Source organism: Pseudorasbora parva, chromosome 22, assembly GCF_024679245.1.
Source record: "Pseudorasbora parva isolate DD20220531a chromosome 22, ASM2467924v1, whole genome shotgun sequence".
In the NCBI taxonomy this organism is placed as follows: domain Eukaryota; kingdom Metazoa; phylum Chordata; class Actinopteri; order Cypriniformes; family Gobionidae; genus Pseudorasbora; species Pseudorasbora parva.
In genome coordinates this window covers 38,289,315-38,305,319 of record NC_090193.1, presented here as the reverse complement: position 1 = coordinate 38,305,319, position 16,005 = coordinate 38,289,315, and the positions used below count along the sequence as shown (strand labels likewise).

Here is a 16,005-nt window from a genome sequence, read left to right as displayed (position 1 = left end):
ATCGATTGTTATTAAGGATGTGGCACTGTCTGATCATTTCTGTATTTTCTTTGACATATCAATCACTCCTGCCATTGAAGCTAGATCTGTCTCTGTCAAAAAAAGATGCTTAAATGAGAACACTAATGTGCTGTTTATGAAGGCTTTATCTCTAAAACCAAGCATATCTGCAGACTCTGTTGATTTTCTCCTTGACTCCCTTAACTCAAAAGTTAAGAGTGTAATTGATGATATTGCCCCTCTGAAAGTCAGGAAAAAGAGTGGCAAACAAAAGGCACCATGGAGAAACTCAACAGCAGTTCAAATAATGAAAAGACAATGCAGAAAATCTGAACGAAAGTGGCGGAAGACAAAACTTGTAGTCCATTATAACATCTATAAAGACAGCCTTCATGCTTTCAATGTTGAACTAGGCAAAGCTAGGCAGACCTTCTTCTCAAATATTATAAACAAACACATAAACAACACGCGCACTCTTTTTGCTACTGTAGACAGACTAACAAACCCCCCGAGTCACATTCCCAGAGAAATGCTCTCAGACAGCAAATGCAGTGAGTTTGCTTCCTTCTTCTCGGAGAAAATCAAAAATATCAGAAACGCGATCAGCACATCCTCTAGTTGCTCTGGGGTCAGTCAGATCAGACCAAACCCTCGGAAAATTACTATGTCTGATTTCAAAACAATTGACGGTAAAATTTTAGAAGACACAGTACAGCATCTTAAAACATCAAACTGTGCCCTAGACACACTCCCCACTTCTTTTTTCAAAAGTGTGTTTAACTGTTTGGAAGCAGATCTCCTAGAAGTGGTGAACTCCTCACTTCTCTACGGGACTTTTCCAACCGCCCTTAAAACTGCAATAGTTAAGCCTCTTCTGAAAAAGAGAAATCTAGATAACTCAATACTGAGCAACTACAGACCAATCTCAAATCTCCCCTTCATAGGCAAAATCATCGAAAAAGTTGTTTTAAATCAACTAAACAAATTCTTAAACTCAAACGGATTCTTTGACAATTTTCAATCTGGTTTCCGACCGCATCACAGCACAGAGACAGCGCTTGTAAAGATTATAAATGATATTCGCTTGAATACTGATACAGGCAAAACATCAATTCTGGTTCTACTCGATCTCAGTGCTGCATTCGACACTGTTGACCACACCATACTTCTAGACAGGCTGGAAAACTGGGTCGGGCTTTCTGGGATGGTCCTCAGATGGTTCAGATCATACTTAGAAGGGAGAGGTTATTATGTGAGTATAGGAGACCATAAGTCTGAGTGGACGTCCATGACATGCGGAGTCCCACAAGGGTCAATTCTAGCACCTCTCCTGTTTAACCTGTATATGCTGCCACTGAGCCAAATAATGAAAAAGAACAATATTGCTTACCACAGCTATGCTGACGACACCCAGCTCTACTTAGCACTATCACCTAATGACTACAGCCCCATTGACTCGCTGTGCAAATGCATTGATGAAGTTAACGACTGGATGTGCCAAAACTATCTTCAGTTAAACAAAGACAAAACCGAAATCATTACATTTGGAAACAAAGATGAAATTCTCAAGGTGAACGCGTATCTTGAGGCTAAAGGTCTGATAACAAAAAATCAAGTCAGGAATCTTGGTGTGATTTTGGAGTCAGACCTGAGTTTCAGTAGTCATGTCAAAGCAATAACTAAATCAGCATACTATCATCTGAAAAATATTGCAAGGATTAGATGCTTTGTCTCCAGGCAAGACTTAGAGAAACTGGTTCACGCTTTCATCACCAGTAGGGTGGACTATTGTAATGGACTTCTCACTGGCCTTCCCAAAAAGACCATTAGACAGCTGCAGCTCATACAGAACGCTGCTGCCAGGATTCTGAGCAGAACCAGAAAATATGACCATATCACACCAGTCCTCAGGTCTTTACACTGGCTTCCAGTTACATCTAGGATCGATTTTAAAGTACTATTACTTGTTTATAAATCACTCAATGAGCTAGGACCTCAATACATCGCAGATATGCTGATTAAATACAAACCCAACAGATCACTCAGATCAGCAGGATCAAGTCAGTTAGAAATACCAAGAGTTCACTCAAAGCAAGGAGAGTCTGCCTTTAGCTATTATGCCAGCCGTAGTTGGAACCGGCTTCCTGAACAGATCAGATGTGCTCCAACAGTAGCCACATTCAAATCCAGACTCAAAACACATCTTTTTAGCTGTGCATTTACTGAATGAGCTCTGAGCACTGTACGTCCGACTGATTGCACCTTATCTATGCATCATTTTTTAAATAATTTTTTCTGGTAAGAGACAAACTTAAAATTTGTGTTTAAAACTGTTTTAAATGGGGATTTTAATTTTGGAAAACGTGGGTTTGTGAAGTTTGGTTAAACTTTTGAGACAAATGTACAACCATAGTGAGAGCCTGACTCTGTGATCATTGTGATATTCTGAGAAAACTGAGGTTGTGGAACGCAATCAAGAAGTTTGGGATTAAGAATTTCGGGAGTAAATTCTAGTGGTTAAGAAATTTCTATGAGGGTTGAGACTATTCTAGTAGGGGAGGACTGATATTTGAAGATTAAACTTGGAATGAGTTTTTGAGAAATCAAGTCCGAGGAAGATACTAGGGGGTTAAGATATCCAAAAGAAATTGAAATCACATAGAGGGCGTTTGGAAAAGCGTCCGACCCTTCTGTCCTGGGTGAAGGATTAGATCTGTGAGAAGACGTTCTACAGATTAATAGCGTGCACGCGAAGGATCACACAGACAGACTGTCAATATGGGGAAATCACAAAGCAAGCTAGCGACTTATGATACGCCGGTATTCAAACAAATGAGAAAATTGTATGGCCAGAAATGTATGGGGGACATGAAACAATTAGTAAAGTATCATGAATTTCCAGTTAAACTTTTGAGACAAATGTACAACCATAGTGAGAGCCTGACTCTGTGATCATTGTGATATTCTGAGAAAACTGAGGTTGTGGAACGCAATCAAGAAGTTTGGGATTAAGAATTTCGGGAGTAAATTCTAGTGGTTAAGAAATTTCTATGAGGGTTGAGACTATTCTAGTAGGGGAGGACTGATATTTGAAGATTAAACTTGGAATGAGTTTTTGAGAAATCAAGTCCGAGGAAGATACTAGGGGGTTAAGATATCCAAAAGAAATTGAAATCACATAGAGGGCGTTTGGAAAAGCGTCCGACCCTTCTGTCCTGGGTGAAGGATTAGATCTGTGAGAAGACGTTCTACAGATTAATAGCGTGCACGCGAAGGATCACACAGACAGATAACTGTTTTAGTTTACCTGTTCTTTTTATCATCATTTTATTACTTTTAATTCTCTTTACATTGTATTCTTTTTCTTATGCATTTTTTAGCCCTATTTTAATTCCTTTCTATGTAAAGCACTTTGAATTGCCATTGTGTATGAAATGTGCTATATAAATAAACTTGCCTTGCCTTGCCTTGATAAGAGTTGCCTGCAGCATACTTTAGCATTACTAGTGTGTGTGTGTGTGTGTGTGTGTGTGTGTGTGTGTGTGTGTGTGTGTGTGTGTGTGTGTGTGTGTGTGTGTGTGTGTGTGTGTGTGTGTGTGTGTGTGTGTTCTTTTTTCTAGCCTGGTGGGGACTTCAACCTGAATGCACACAGACTCATGGGGACACGTGTCACTGATTTCTACAGTGAGTGTGTGTGTGTGTGTGTGTGTGTGTGTGTGTGTGTGTGTGTGTGTGTGTGTGTGTGTGTGTGTGTGTGTGTGTGTGTGTGAGAGAGAGAGAGCCACTCTTCTGTCTAAAAAGATTACCTCTCAATGCTGTGCTTTGGCCTGCATTAAAGGATTAAACATATTATTCTGGGTTTGAATAAAAAAAATCATGTATAAAACCAGTTTATTTGTAGGGCATTGACAATATTGTTTTATATAATTAGTTAAATAATTGTGTTAATACCAATAATTATTAATAAAAATATATAAATATAAAAAAACATTACTAACAAAAGAAAAAACACATTTAATTGTCTTTAAAAAGAAAAGGAAAAAATAAGTAGTGTGTGTAACTTAAAAATGAGAAGAATAATGCCTTTTGTTTAAGGACAAAAATGAGAACCAATGAGCTACCGGCATATAGAATAACCAGAAGGTGAGAGTGTAGCCTTATTTAGTAACCAGGTTGGATATGTCCTAGGAACACTGTTTTGAAGATAAAACTATTGTTGTTATTGCAAAACAGTGTTTTCAGACAGTGAAATAAAAACAATGATCTCTCACTGTTTAGATTTTTGTCTGTCATTCCCCTTCCCCCTCACTCTCCCTCTCTCAGGATCACTCTATGTGTGTGTGTGTGTGTGTGTGTGTGTGTGTGTGTGTGTGTGTGTGTGTGTGGAGGGGGTCTCTCTCACTCTGTGTGTCGCCTTGTTTCTTGTTTTTCATAATTTAACCATTTCATATCATAGGCTATCAGCAATATCTATCACTTTATTGTGAAAAATAAGTTTTAAAAAATGTATTATATATATATATATATTGAGCTGCAAAATATACATTTGCACATAATTGAAAGTGATGTCCTAATACTTTTAATTGTTTTCTATAACATGGGCTTTAAAGAAGGTCATGCGCTGTGTTTGCAAAGATCACGTATGACACCTCTTTAAACTAATTATTTATTGATAAAATTCAAATTGATAAAAAAAAAAAATTCACATGATCTTATAAAAGTGGCTGTTTATAATAAACTTCTATAAATTTTATGCACGCATATTACTCTTACCTGACACTGATATTAAAATCATTGTTGCGGTCTCTGTGATTTGGCTTAATATAACTTCAGCATTTGGACAGTATTCTGCACTCATTTGAAATTGACATTTGACATCACCTGACATAAAATTAAAGAATAAAATGTAATTGATCTCAGAGATGTGACTGTTGTGGTTCCTGGTCATAGCAGCACCAGTTGCTGCAGTTAATGAGGTGAATTCAAATGAATTTGACATAGTCCCATTATCTATTTTTTCCCATATTAAATGCCTATTGCATGCTGTGCACAGTTAAGCTGATGCCACCGGGGTGGCGGTGCCCCCGGCTTGGGCCCGTCATCGCTGCTCGCAGCTTTAATTTTGAAATTGACATTTGACATCATCTGACATAAAATTAAAGAATAAAATGTAATTGATCTCATAGATGTGACTGTTGTGGTTCCTGGTCATAGCAGCACCAGTTGCTGCAGTTAATGAGGTGAATTCGAATGATTTTGACATAGTCCCTTTATTTATTTTTTCCCATATTAAATGCCTATTGGCCTGCTGTGCACAGTTAAGCTGATGCCACCGGGGTGGCGGTGCCCCCGGCTTGGGCCCGTCATCGCTGCTCGCAGCTTTAATTTTTCTTTTTTTTTGTTATTATTATTATTTATTATTTTTTTACGCGACTATTTGGGCATTTTTGGGGCCCTTCCCGTGCTCGAAAACTCTTGAAACTTTGCACACACATCAGAATGCGCGGCCATCAGGGCCGGGCTAAGGCTGGGACCCGGGCGTGGCAGGGGGGCTCGACAGCGCCCCCTAAAGTGGGGTCTGAAAACGTGGTCTATAAATCAAACCAACTTGCACGTACATATATGAAACTCGGTACACATATAGAGCTCATCGGGCCGAAAAACTTTCGTGCTCTAAGTTATGCGTCAGCCCAACAGGAAGTGAGCTATTATGGGTTGTTCGGAAAACGCACGCTCTGGAATTTGCGATACTCCTCCTAGACGATTCACCCGATCAGCACCAAACTCGGTCAGCCTGAAGTCAAGACACTGAGGATGCTAAATTGCGAGCAACTTTTTGATATCTCAAACGGTTTGGCCGTGGGGAAGAGACGAATTTATGGCGAGAAAAGGGAAACAGGAAGTGTGTTATAACTTTTGCATACATTAATTCATTTTGATGAAACTTCAGCTGTGTGTTCGTTGTAAGAGGCTGATCACATGGATATGACTTTTGTGAGTCAAAGTTATAGCGCCACCAACTGGCAGCAGGAAGTGTCACTTTTGTCCAAAGCGGGGGGTTAGTTTTATCTGCATTCACCAAACTCGGTATATATATTGTACATTTCGAGCCGGACAACTTTCTAATTTACAGTCATTAGCTCTGACCAACAGGAAGTCAGATAATTTGGTTGGAAGATAACAAGAAGTGGCAAAACGAGCTCTGAGTTTTTACCCTCTCCTCAAAAGCGATTCATTCAATTTCCTCCAAACTCGGACAACATGAAGTAAATATACAGAAGATGCTAAAATGCGAACGGTTATTGGATATCTCAAACGGTGGTCCCGTAGCAAAAGCCTAAAAAACACAAAATAAGAACACAAGTGCCTGGTTCATAAATAAGGCTATACTCCCACCTGCTGGTTATTCTATATATCACACTGTTGTTTTTTTTTGTTTTTTTTCAACACTTATGCTCTCACTTAAATGACCAGTAGAGGGCAATATTGTATAAGCTTTCAAGCTAAAAACCTTGCCTCTGTGTGTGTGTGTGAGAATGGTTTTCTAGGCTGGTGGGGACTTAAACCTGAATGCACACAGACTCATGGGGACTTCCCAATGGGTACAAAAGCTAATAAATCAGACAGAATGAGTTCTTTTGAAGAAAGTTTTGTGTGATGGGTAGGTTTTGGGGCAGGGGCAGTGTAGGATGACAGAATATGGTTTGAACATGCATAAAAACCATTACGTCTATGAGTCCCCAGAAAGATAGTGAACCAGACATGAGTGTGTGTGTATGTGTGTGTGTTTGTGGGTGGGTGTGTGTGTTGTGGATGGGGGATGGTGAATGGGCTTAACTGATAAGAGTTGCCTGCAGCATACTTCAGCATTACTACTGTGTGTGTGTGTGCGTGTGTGTGTGTGTTCTTTTTGCTAGCCTGGTGGGGACTTCAACCTGAATGCACACAGACTGATGGGGACACGTGTCACTGATTTCTACAGTGTGTGTGTATGTGTGTGTGAGCCACTCTTCTGTCTAAAAAGATTACCTCTCAATGCTGTGCTTTGGCCTGCATTAAAGGATAAAACATTTTATTCTGGGTTTGAATAAAAAAATGAATGTATAAAACCAGTTTATTTGTAGGGCATTGACAATATTGTTTTATATAATTAGTTAAATAATTGTGTTAATACAAATAATTATTAATAAAAAAATATAAATATAAAAAAACATTACTAACAAAAGAAAAAAACACATTTAATTGTCTTAAAAAAAGTAGATTAATGCCTTTTGTTTAAATATAAATATAGAATAACTAAATATAGAATAACCAGAAGGTGGGAGTGTAGCCTTGTCCTAGGGAACACTGTTTTGAAGATAAAACTATTGTTGTTATTGCAATACAGTGTTTTCAGACAGTGAAATAAAAACAATGTTCGCTCACTGTTTAGATTTTGTGTCTGTCATTCCCCTTCCCCCTCCCTCTCTCAGGATCACTCTGTGTGTGTGTGTGTGTGTGGAGGGGGTCTCTCTCACTGTGTGTGTGTGTGTGTGTGTGTGTGTGTGTGTGTGTGTGTGTGTGTGTGTGTGTGTGTGTGTGTGTGTGTGTGTGTGTGTGTGTGTGTAGGGGGTCTCTCTCACTCTGTCTGTGTCACCTTGTCTCTTGTTTTTTCATAATTTAACCCTTTCATATCATAGGCTATCAGCAATATCTATCACTTTATTGTGAAAAATAAGTTTAAAAAATGTATTATATATATATATATATATATATATATATATATATATATATATATATATATATATATATATATATATATAAAATACTGGTCTTCTGAACTTACAATATTTTGAGCTGCAAAAAATACATTTGCACATAATTGAAAGTGATATCCTAATACTTTTAATTGTTTTCTGTAACATTGGCTTTAAAAAAGGTCATGTGCTGTGTTTGCAAAGATCATGTATGACACCTCTTTAAACTAATTATTTATTGATAGAATTCAAATGGATTAAAAAATTAAATTTCACATGATCTTATAAAAGTGGCTGTTTATTATAAACTTCCATAAATTATATGCACGCATATTACTCTTACCTGACACTGATATTAAAATCATTGTTACGGTCTCTGTGATTTGGCTTAATTTATTTTTAAGAGAAGTGTAAGGATAATACAACTTCAGCATTTGGACAGTATTCTGCACTCATTTTGAAATTGACATTTGACATCATCTGACATAAAATTAATGAATAAAATGTAATTGATCTCAGAGATGTGACTGTTGTGGTCCCTGGTCATAGCAGCACCAGTTGCTGCAGTTAATGAGGTGAATTCAAATGACTAAGACAAAGTCCCATTATTTATTTTTCCCATATTAAATGCCTATTGGCCTGCTGCGCACAGTTAAGCTGATGCCACCGGGGTGGCGGTGCCCCCGGCTTGGGCCCGTCATCGCTGCTCGCAGCTTTAATTATTATTATTATTATTATCTTTTCGCCTTTTGGGCATTTTTGGGGCCCTTCCCATGCTCGAAAACTCTTGAAACTTTGCACACGCATCGGAATGCGCGGCCAACAGGGTCTGGCAGAGGCCTTTGACCCGGGCGTGGCAGGGGGGCTCAACAGCGCCCCCTTGAAAAACTGGGTCTATATATTAAACACACTTGCACGTACATGTATGAAACTCGGTACACTTATAGATCTCATCGGGCCAAACAACTTCCGCACTCATAGTCATAAGCTTCGCCCAACAGGAAGTGAGCTATTATGGGTTGTTCGGAAAACGCATGCTCTGGAATTTGCGATACTCCTCCTAGACGATTCACCCGATCAGCACCAAACTCGGTCAGCCTGAAGTCAACACACTGAGGATGCTAAATTGCGAGCAACTTTTTGAAACCTCAAACGGTTTGGCCGTGGCGAAGAGACGAATTTATGGCGAGAAAAGGGAAACAGGAAGTGTGTTATAACTTTTGCATACATTAATTCATTTTGATGAAACTTCAGCTGTGTGTTCGTTGTAAGAGGCCGATCACATGGATATGACTTTTGTGAGTCAAAGTTATAGCGCCACCAATTGGCAGCAGGAAGTGTGTCACTTTTGTCCAAAGTGGGGGGGTTAGTTATATCTGCAGTCACCAAACTCGGTATATATATTGTACATTTCGAGCCGGACAACTTTCTAATTTACAGTCATTAGCTCTGACCAACAGGAAGTCAGATAATATGGTTGGAAGATAACAAGAAGTCGAAAGCGAGCTCTGAGTTTTTACCTTCTCCTCAAAAGCGATTCATTCAATCTCCTCCAAAATTTGGACAACATGAAGTAAATATACAGAAGATGCTAAAATGCAAACGGTTATTGGATATCTCAAACGGTTTTCCCGTAGCAAAAGCCTAAAAAAGACAAAATAAGCACACAAGTGCCTGGTTCATAAATAAGGCTATACTCCCACCTGCTGGTTATTCTATATATCACACTGTGTTTTTTTTTTTTTTTCAACACATGCTCTCCCTTAAATGTCCAGTAGAGGGCAATATTGTATAAGTTTTCAAGCAAAAAACCTTGCCTCTGTGTGTGTGTGTGTGTGTGTGTGAATGGTTTTCTAGCCTGCTGGGGACTTAAACCTGAATGCACACAGACTCATTGGGACTTCCCAATGGGTACAAAAGCTTATAAATCAGACAGAATGAGTTCTTTTGAAGAAAGTTTTGTGTGATGGGTAGGTTTAGGGGCAGGAGCAGTGTAGGATGACAGAATATATGGTTTGTACAGCATAAAAACCATTACATCTATGAGTCCCCAGAAAGATAGTGAACCAGACATGAGTGTGTGTGTATGTGTGTGTGTTTGTGGGTGGGTGTGTGTGTATTGTGGATGGGGGATGGTGGATGGGCTTAACTGATAAGAGTTGCCTGCAGCATACTTCAGCATTACTACTGTGTGTGTGTGTTCGTGTGTGCGTGCGTGCGTGCGTGTGTGTGTGTTCTTTTTTCTAGCCTGGTGGGGACTTCAACCTGAATGCACACAGACTCATGGGGACACGTGTCACTGATTTCTACAGTGTGTGTGTGTGTGTGTGTGTGTGTGTGTGTGTGTGTGTGAGCCACTCTTCTGTCTAAAAAGATTACCTCTCAATGCTGTGCTCTGGCCTGCATTCAAGGATAAAAAAATTTATTCTGGGTTTGAATAAAAAAATGAATGTATAAAACCAGTTTATTTGTAGGGCATTGACAATATTGTTTTATATAATTAGTTAAATAATTGTGTTAATACAAATAATTATTAATAAAAAATATAAATATAAAAAAACATTACTAACAAAAGAAAAAACCCATTTAATTGTCTTTAAAAAAAAAAAAGTAGTGTGTGTAACTTAAAAAATGAGAAGATTAATGCCTTTTGTTTAAGGACAAAAATGAGAACCAATGAGCTACCGGCATATAGAATAACCAGAAGGTGGAAGTGTAGCCTTATTTAGTAACCAGGTTGGATATGTCCTAGGGAACACTGTTTTGAAGATTAAGCTATTGTTGTTATTGAAAAACAGTGTTTTCAGACAGTGAAATAAAAACAATGATCTCTCACTGTTTAGATTTTGTGTCTGTCATTCCCCTCCCCCCTCACTCTCCCTCTCTCAGGATCACTCTATGTGTGTGTGTGGAGGGGGTCTCTCTCCCTCTCTCAGGATCACTCTATGTGTGTGTGTGTGTGTGTGTGTGTGTGTGTGTGTGTGGAGGGGGTCTCTCTCACTCTGTGTGTGTCGCCTTGTTTTTTTTTTTTTTTTTCATAATTTAACCCTTTCATATCATAGGCTATATCAGCAATTTCTATCACTTTATTGTGAAAAATAAGTTTAAAAAATGTATTATATATATATATATATATATATATATATATATATATATATATATATATATATATATATATATATATATATATATATACACTGGTCTTCTGAACTTACAATATTTTGAGCTGCAAAAAATGCATTTGCACATAATTGAAAGTGACCTATTATATCCTAATACTTTTAATTGTTTTCTATAACATGGGCTTTAAAGAAGGTCATGTGCTGTGTTTGCAAAGATCACGTATGACACCTCTTTAAACTAATAATTTATTGATAGAATTCAAATGGATTAAAAAAATAATTTCACATGATCTTATAAAAGTGGCTGTTTATAATAAACTTCTATAAATGATATGCACGCATATTACTCTTACCTGACACTGATATTATAATCATTGTTGCGGTCTCTGTGATTTGGCTTAATTTATTTTTAAGAGAAGTGTAAGGATAATACAACTTCAGCATTTGGACGGTATTCTGCACTCATTTTGAAATTGACATTTGACATCATCTAACATAAAATTAATGAATAAAATGTAATTGATCTCAGAGATGTGAGTGTTGTGGTTCCTGGTCATAGCAGCACCAGTTGCTGCAGTTAATGAGGTGAATTCAAATGACTTTGACATAGTCCCTTTATTTATTTTTTCCCATATTAAATGCCTATTGCCTGCTGTGCACAGTTAAGCTGATGCCACCGGGGTGGCGGTGCCACCGGCTTGGGCCCGTCATCGCTGCTCGCAGCTTTAATTAGGTTTTGATATCACTACAGAGGAATTGCCTGATTTTTTAATTAAAGCCATGCGCACACGGTCCACGGTGCCATCGTATGAGCTGACGATTTTTTCTTTCTGGAAAAATAGTGTGGACATCGTGAATGCTCGCAGTGTGTGAGAGGAATAATGCAACGAGCCGAGCACGTTACGGTCACCTCACGACTTCACGATCATTTTCAAACATGTCAAAAAAATTTGGGGATTCGGCCCGATTTTCACCAGTGTATGGTTGTCCCCTATTGCCAAATCAACCATTTCACATAGGCTAAATCTATGAGTATTATTAGGCTATGTATGCAACCATACAGCATGCACACACACACGCACTCTCACTCCCTGGTTCATTTTCCAGGGTATTGGTTTGCAAGTAAACCACGACATGTTAATTCAATAAGCAGATTTCTGGGAGTTTTCAGCGTACTGGCGAGTATATAAACATGCTCAATGATGTATCAAGATCTGACCTGAGCACTTTGGATCGGTTTTGTACAGTTTCCAGCTTCTGGATCTTGTCAGTGAGGCGTTGGATGTCCTTCTCCAGGTCTTTCTGTGTGATGTCGACTTGCTGGCATAGTCGGGCGAATGTGCTGGCGATTTCCCTGCATTAGACAAACAAGAACACTTTAACATACAGGAACTGAATTATTTTCTATGTGCATGCACAGAACAGCACTTACAATGAACGTGATTTCTGAGCAGCGATGAAAAATGGATTATACTGCTATACTATTACCAGCAAATTATGCCATCGATAGCATTTCACTAGGGTGTACTCACACTAGGCACGGTTGCCATGAACCGGGCCCGAGTACGATTGTCCCCCCTCCCCACTCCCCCGCTGGCCTGCACTCACATAGGAGGGTTTCAGCATTCGTGTCGGAGCACGCTTACGTCATTATGGTGCGACGGTTTCGGGTTTCAGCATTCGTGTCGGAGCACGCTTACGTCATTATGGTGCGACGGTTTCGGGTTTCAGCATTCGTGCCGGAGCACGCTTACGTCATTATGGTGCGACGGTTTCGGGTTTCAGCATTCGTGCCGGAGCACGCTTACGTCATTATGGTGCGACGGTTTCAGGTTTCAGCATTCGTGCCGGAGCACGCTTACGTCATTATGGTGCGACGGTTTCAGGTTTCAGCATTCGTGCCGGAGCACGCTTACGTCATTATGGTGCGACGGTTTCAGGTTTCAGCATTCGTGCCGGAGCACGCTTACGTCATTATGGTGCGACGGTTTCGGGTTTCAGCATTCGTGCCGGAGCACGCTTACGTCATTATGGTGCGGCGGTTTCGGGTTTCAGCATTCGTGTCCGAGCACGCTTACGTCATTATGGTGCGACGGTTTCAGGTTTCAGCATTCGTGCCGGAGCACGCTTACGTCATTATGGTGCGACGGTTTCAGGTTTCAGCATTCGTGCCGGAGCACGCTTACGTCATTATGGTGCGGCGGTTTCGGGTTTCAGCATTGGTGCCGGAGCACGCTTACGTCATTATGGTGGGACGGTTTCGGGTTTCAGCATTCGTGCCGGAGCACGCTTACGTCATTATGGTGCGACGGTTTCGGGTTTCAGCATTCGTGCCGGAGCACGCTTACGTCATTATGGTGCGACGGTTTCGGGTTTCAGCATTCGTGCCGGAGCACGCTTACGTCATTATGGTGCGACGGTTTCGGGTTTCAGCATTCGTGCCGGAGCACGCTTACGTCATTATGGTGCGACGGTTTCAGGTTTCAGCATTTGTGCCGGAGCACGCTTACGTCATTATGGTGGGACGGTTTCGGGTTTCAGCATTCGTGCCGGAGCACGCTTACGTCATTATGGTGCGACGGTTTCGGGTTTCAGCATTCGTGCCGGAGCACGCTTACGTCATTATGGTGCGACGGTTTCGGGTTTCAGCATTCGTGCCGGAGCACGCTTACGTCATTATGGTGCGACGGTTTCGGGTTTCAGCATTCGTGCCGGAGCACGCTTACGTCATTATGGTGCGACGGTTTCGGGTTTCAGCATTCGTGTCGGAGCACGCTTACGTCATTATGGTGCGACGGTTTTGGGATAAACAGGAAGAGCGGCGCTCTCTGAACACAATGAAGTCCATCGCTCTGTTTTCTTTGTGGATAACTTTGTGTCGTTTGGTCCACAGCCCTCTCACAGCCTGTTGTTAAAAAGATGTGTCGCCTTAGTGGCGCGAAAATGTTCACGTAATCGTGCTGCCCGTATTATGAGGTTTGCAAGGTACCAGCTGAAGTGCAGCGAGGACTTTGCAGCTTTGATTACGGACTCCAGCACGGTTAGCGCTCACACTGCATGCGAACCGCGCCCGAGTCCAACTGATCCGTGCTCTGGTCCACCTCTTCCAAGCGGGCCAGGGCCGGCTAATCGAGCCGAGCCCGGGCACGGTTTGGAGCACTCACACTAGTCAAACGAACCGCGCTTTGGTAGTCAAACGCACTCGGGCACGGTTCAAACTGGCTAGTGTGAGTACACCTTTAATCTCAAGCAACTTGCAAACTGCATTGTCTACATGGACCGTAACGCAGACTTTCATTCCACCCGAAGTGGTGTACAAGTTTGGGCAAAAGCTTTCTCACAGACAAAACAAATTTTGGGTGTGAAAATCCAGATAAACTCCTACTGTTGCACTTGGTGGCTGCAGTTTGAGCTGGTGAAACTGATGATCATTTGAAGTTTCTCGGTGGCGTATTCCACAAACTGTCTCTTCAGGGCTCTTTCCTTGGCTTTGGTTGTCCAGGTGAGTTTTTCATACAGGTACAGCATGCCGTACATACTCATGGAGAGAGCGATCAGACGCCAGCCAACTGTTCGCCACACCTAACAAAAAGGTACAGAGATTAACTTTGAATAACAATGCATTAATTTCCTCCCAGGGAAGTTAAGTTTACATTTAAAGTCGTTCAGTAAATTTTGGGGGCGAAATTCATTTTAAAAAGAATTCACATGTCTGGGAATGAGGGCCAAAGATTTCCCTACACAGGTTTCGTGTTCAAGTTGGTCTTGCAAATTCACAGACGTCTGATTTGAAAGATATTCATACATTGCTACACTATTGACAATGGACTCTTGCCTGCAAAATTTCAGTTTCGCTACTGATCTACTACTTTTATCTACTGATTTAATAAAAAGAATCTTAATTCACATTATGATTCAGATATTGGGTGTCTTCAGATGCAATTTTTTTATTGATTTACTTATAAAAACTTCAAGAAAATAAAAGCAAAAAAAAATTTACAAGGCAGATCTTGATAAAAAAGCTTAATAGGTCAATATAAGACTTCTCATTAAATTATATATTATTGTGTTTTGGTAGTGAGTGACACATTCAGGGACAAGACATTTTTAATGAGAATTAACTGCACAATTACTAGACATGTGTACCTTGCATATTATACAATTTGCATACATACAGAATTAGTTGGATAAGACAAAATGTTTCTTTGAACCAATTCTGTAGAATGGCCGATGTATAAAATATAGAGAATTGTGTAAAGCATCGATAAGGAATCACTGAGATCATTCTCACCACTCCTCCAACGATGATCACGCTCATAGACGTGCGTGAGGTGAGAGAGGCCAGGTTGTTCACCATGGTCATCATGAGTTCTTCCTGGGCCACTGATGCCTGAATCTGACCTTGACCTCCAGGAGCTCTGGGGATCTGAGACTGGACCACCGCTGGTGCTGAAGGGGTGAGCGGTGCCATCAGCTAAAAAACAACAATATGGAATAATCAAATTAGAGATGCACCGATATCAATACAAAGTCCTAAATACTGTAAATTCTGGGTGTGACTTTACTTTAGGGTCCAATTCTCACTATTAACTCATTGCTTATTGCTAGGATATAGGCTGTTTATTAGTCCTCATGAAGCATATATTAATGTCTTTTATTATTAATCCATGATCATATTCTACATCCCTTAATCTGTAGTGTTATCAAAAATACCATCCAGTCAGTACTGAAATATAGAGACGCCTAAATTTAATTTTGATCAATTTACAACCATCGGCATTACGCATGAAAAAGCTGATATAACAAACTCATGGTTATTAATGAACTGCGTGAAGGCACTGAGCTGTATAATGTCTGCTCCATATATCCAACATTATAATGTCATATTCCCACTGCGCTGCTGTCTGCTTTTTAATGTTAATCAAACAACAAAAGATGCTCACTACTTGACTAAATTACGGTGATAAGTATTCATTTCCGCAATGCAGAAAATGCAGTCGGAATCCAGTCATAAAAACAGAATTTACTGCATAACGTGGAAAGAATTTGTGAACGTTTTAATAAATAAATAAAACGTAGGTCAGTCACTTATATCGAATTGCGATATATTCTAGTGTCTGTGAATATTAAATGGCAAAAGGAATATG

General features: G+C 40.1%; 1 protein-coding gene across 1 annotated transcript in view; it reads right to left on the bottom strand.

Moving 5' to 3' along the window:
• mfn1b (mitofusin 1b) overlaps positions 1–16,005 on the bottom strand; it is a 68,492-nt gene that overhangs the window by 16,626 nt on the left and 35,861 nt on the right. Inside the window, exons 17-19 of the mRNA XM_067431756.1 lie at positions 15,150–15,332; positions 14,244–14,440; positions 12,078–12,212 (exon numbers count right to left, since the gene is read on the bottom strand). Coding sequence (XP_067287857.1) covers positions 12,078–12,212; positions 14,244–14,440; positions 15,150–15,332 — 515 coding nt within the window. The remainder of the gene's footprint in view (positions 1–12,077; positions 12,213–14,243; positions 14,441–15,149; positions 15,333–16,005) is intronic.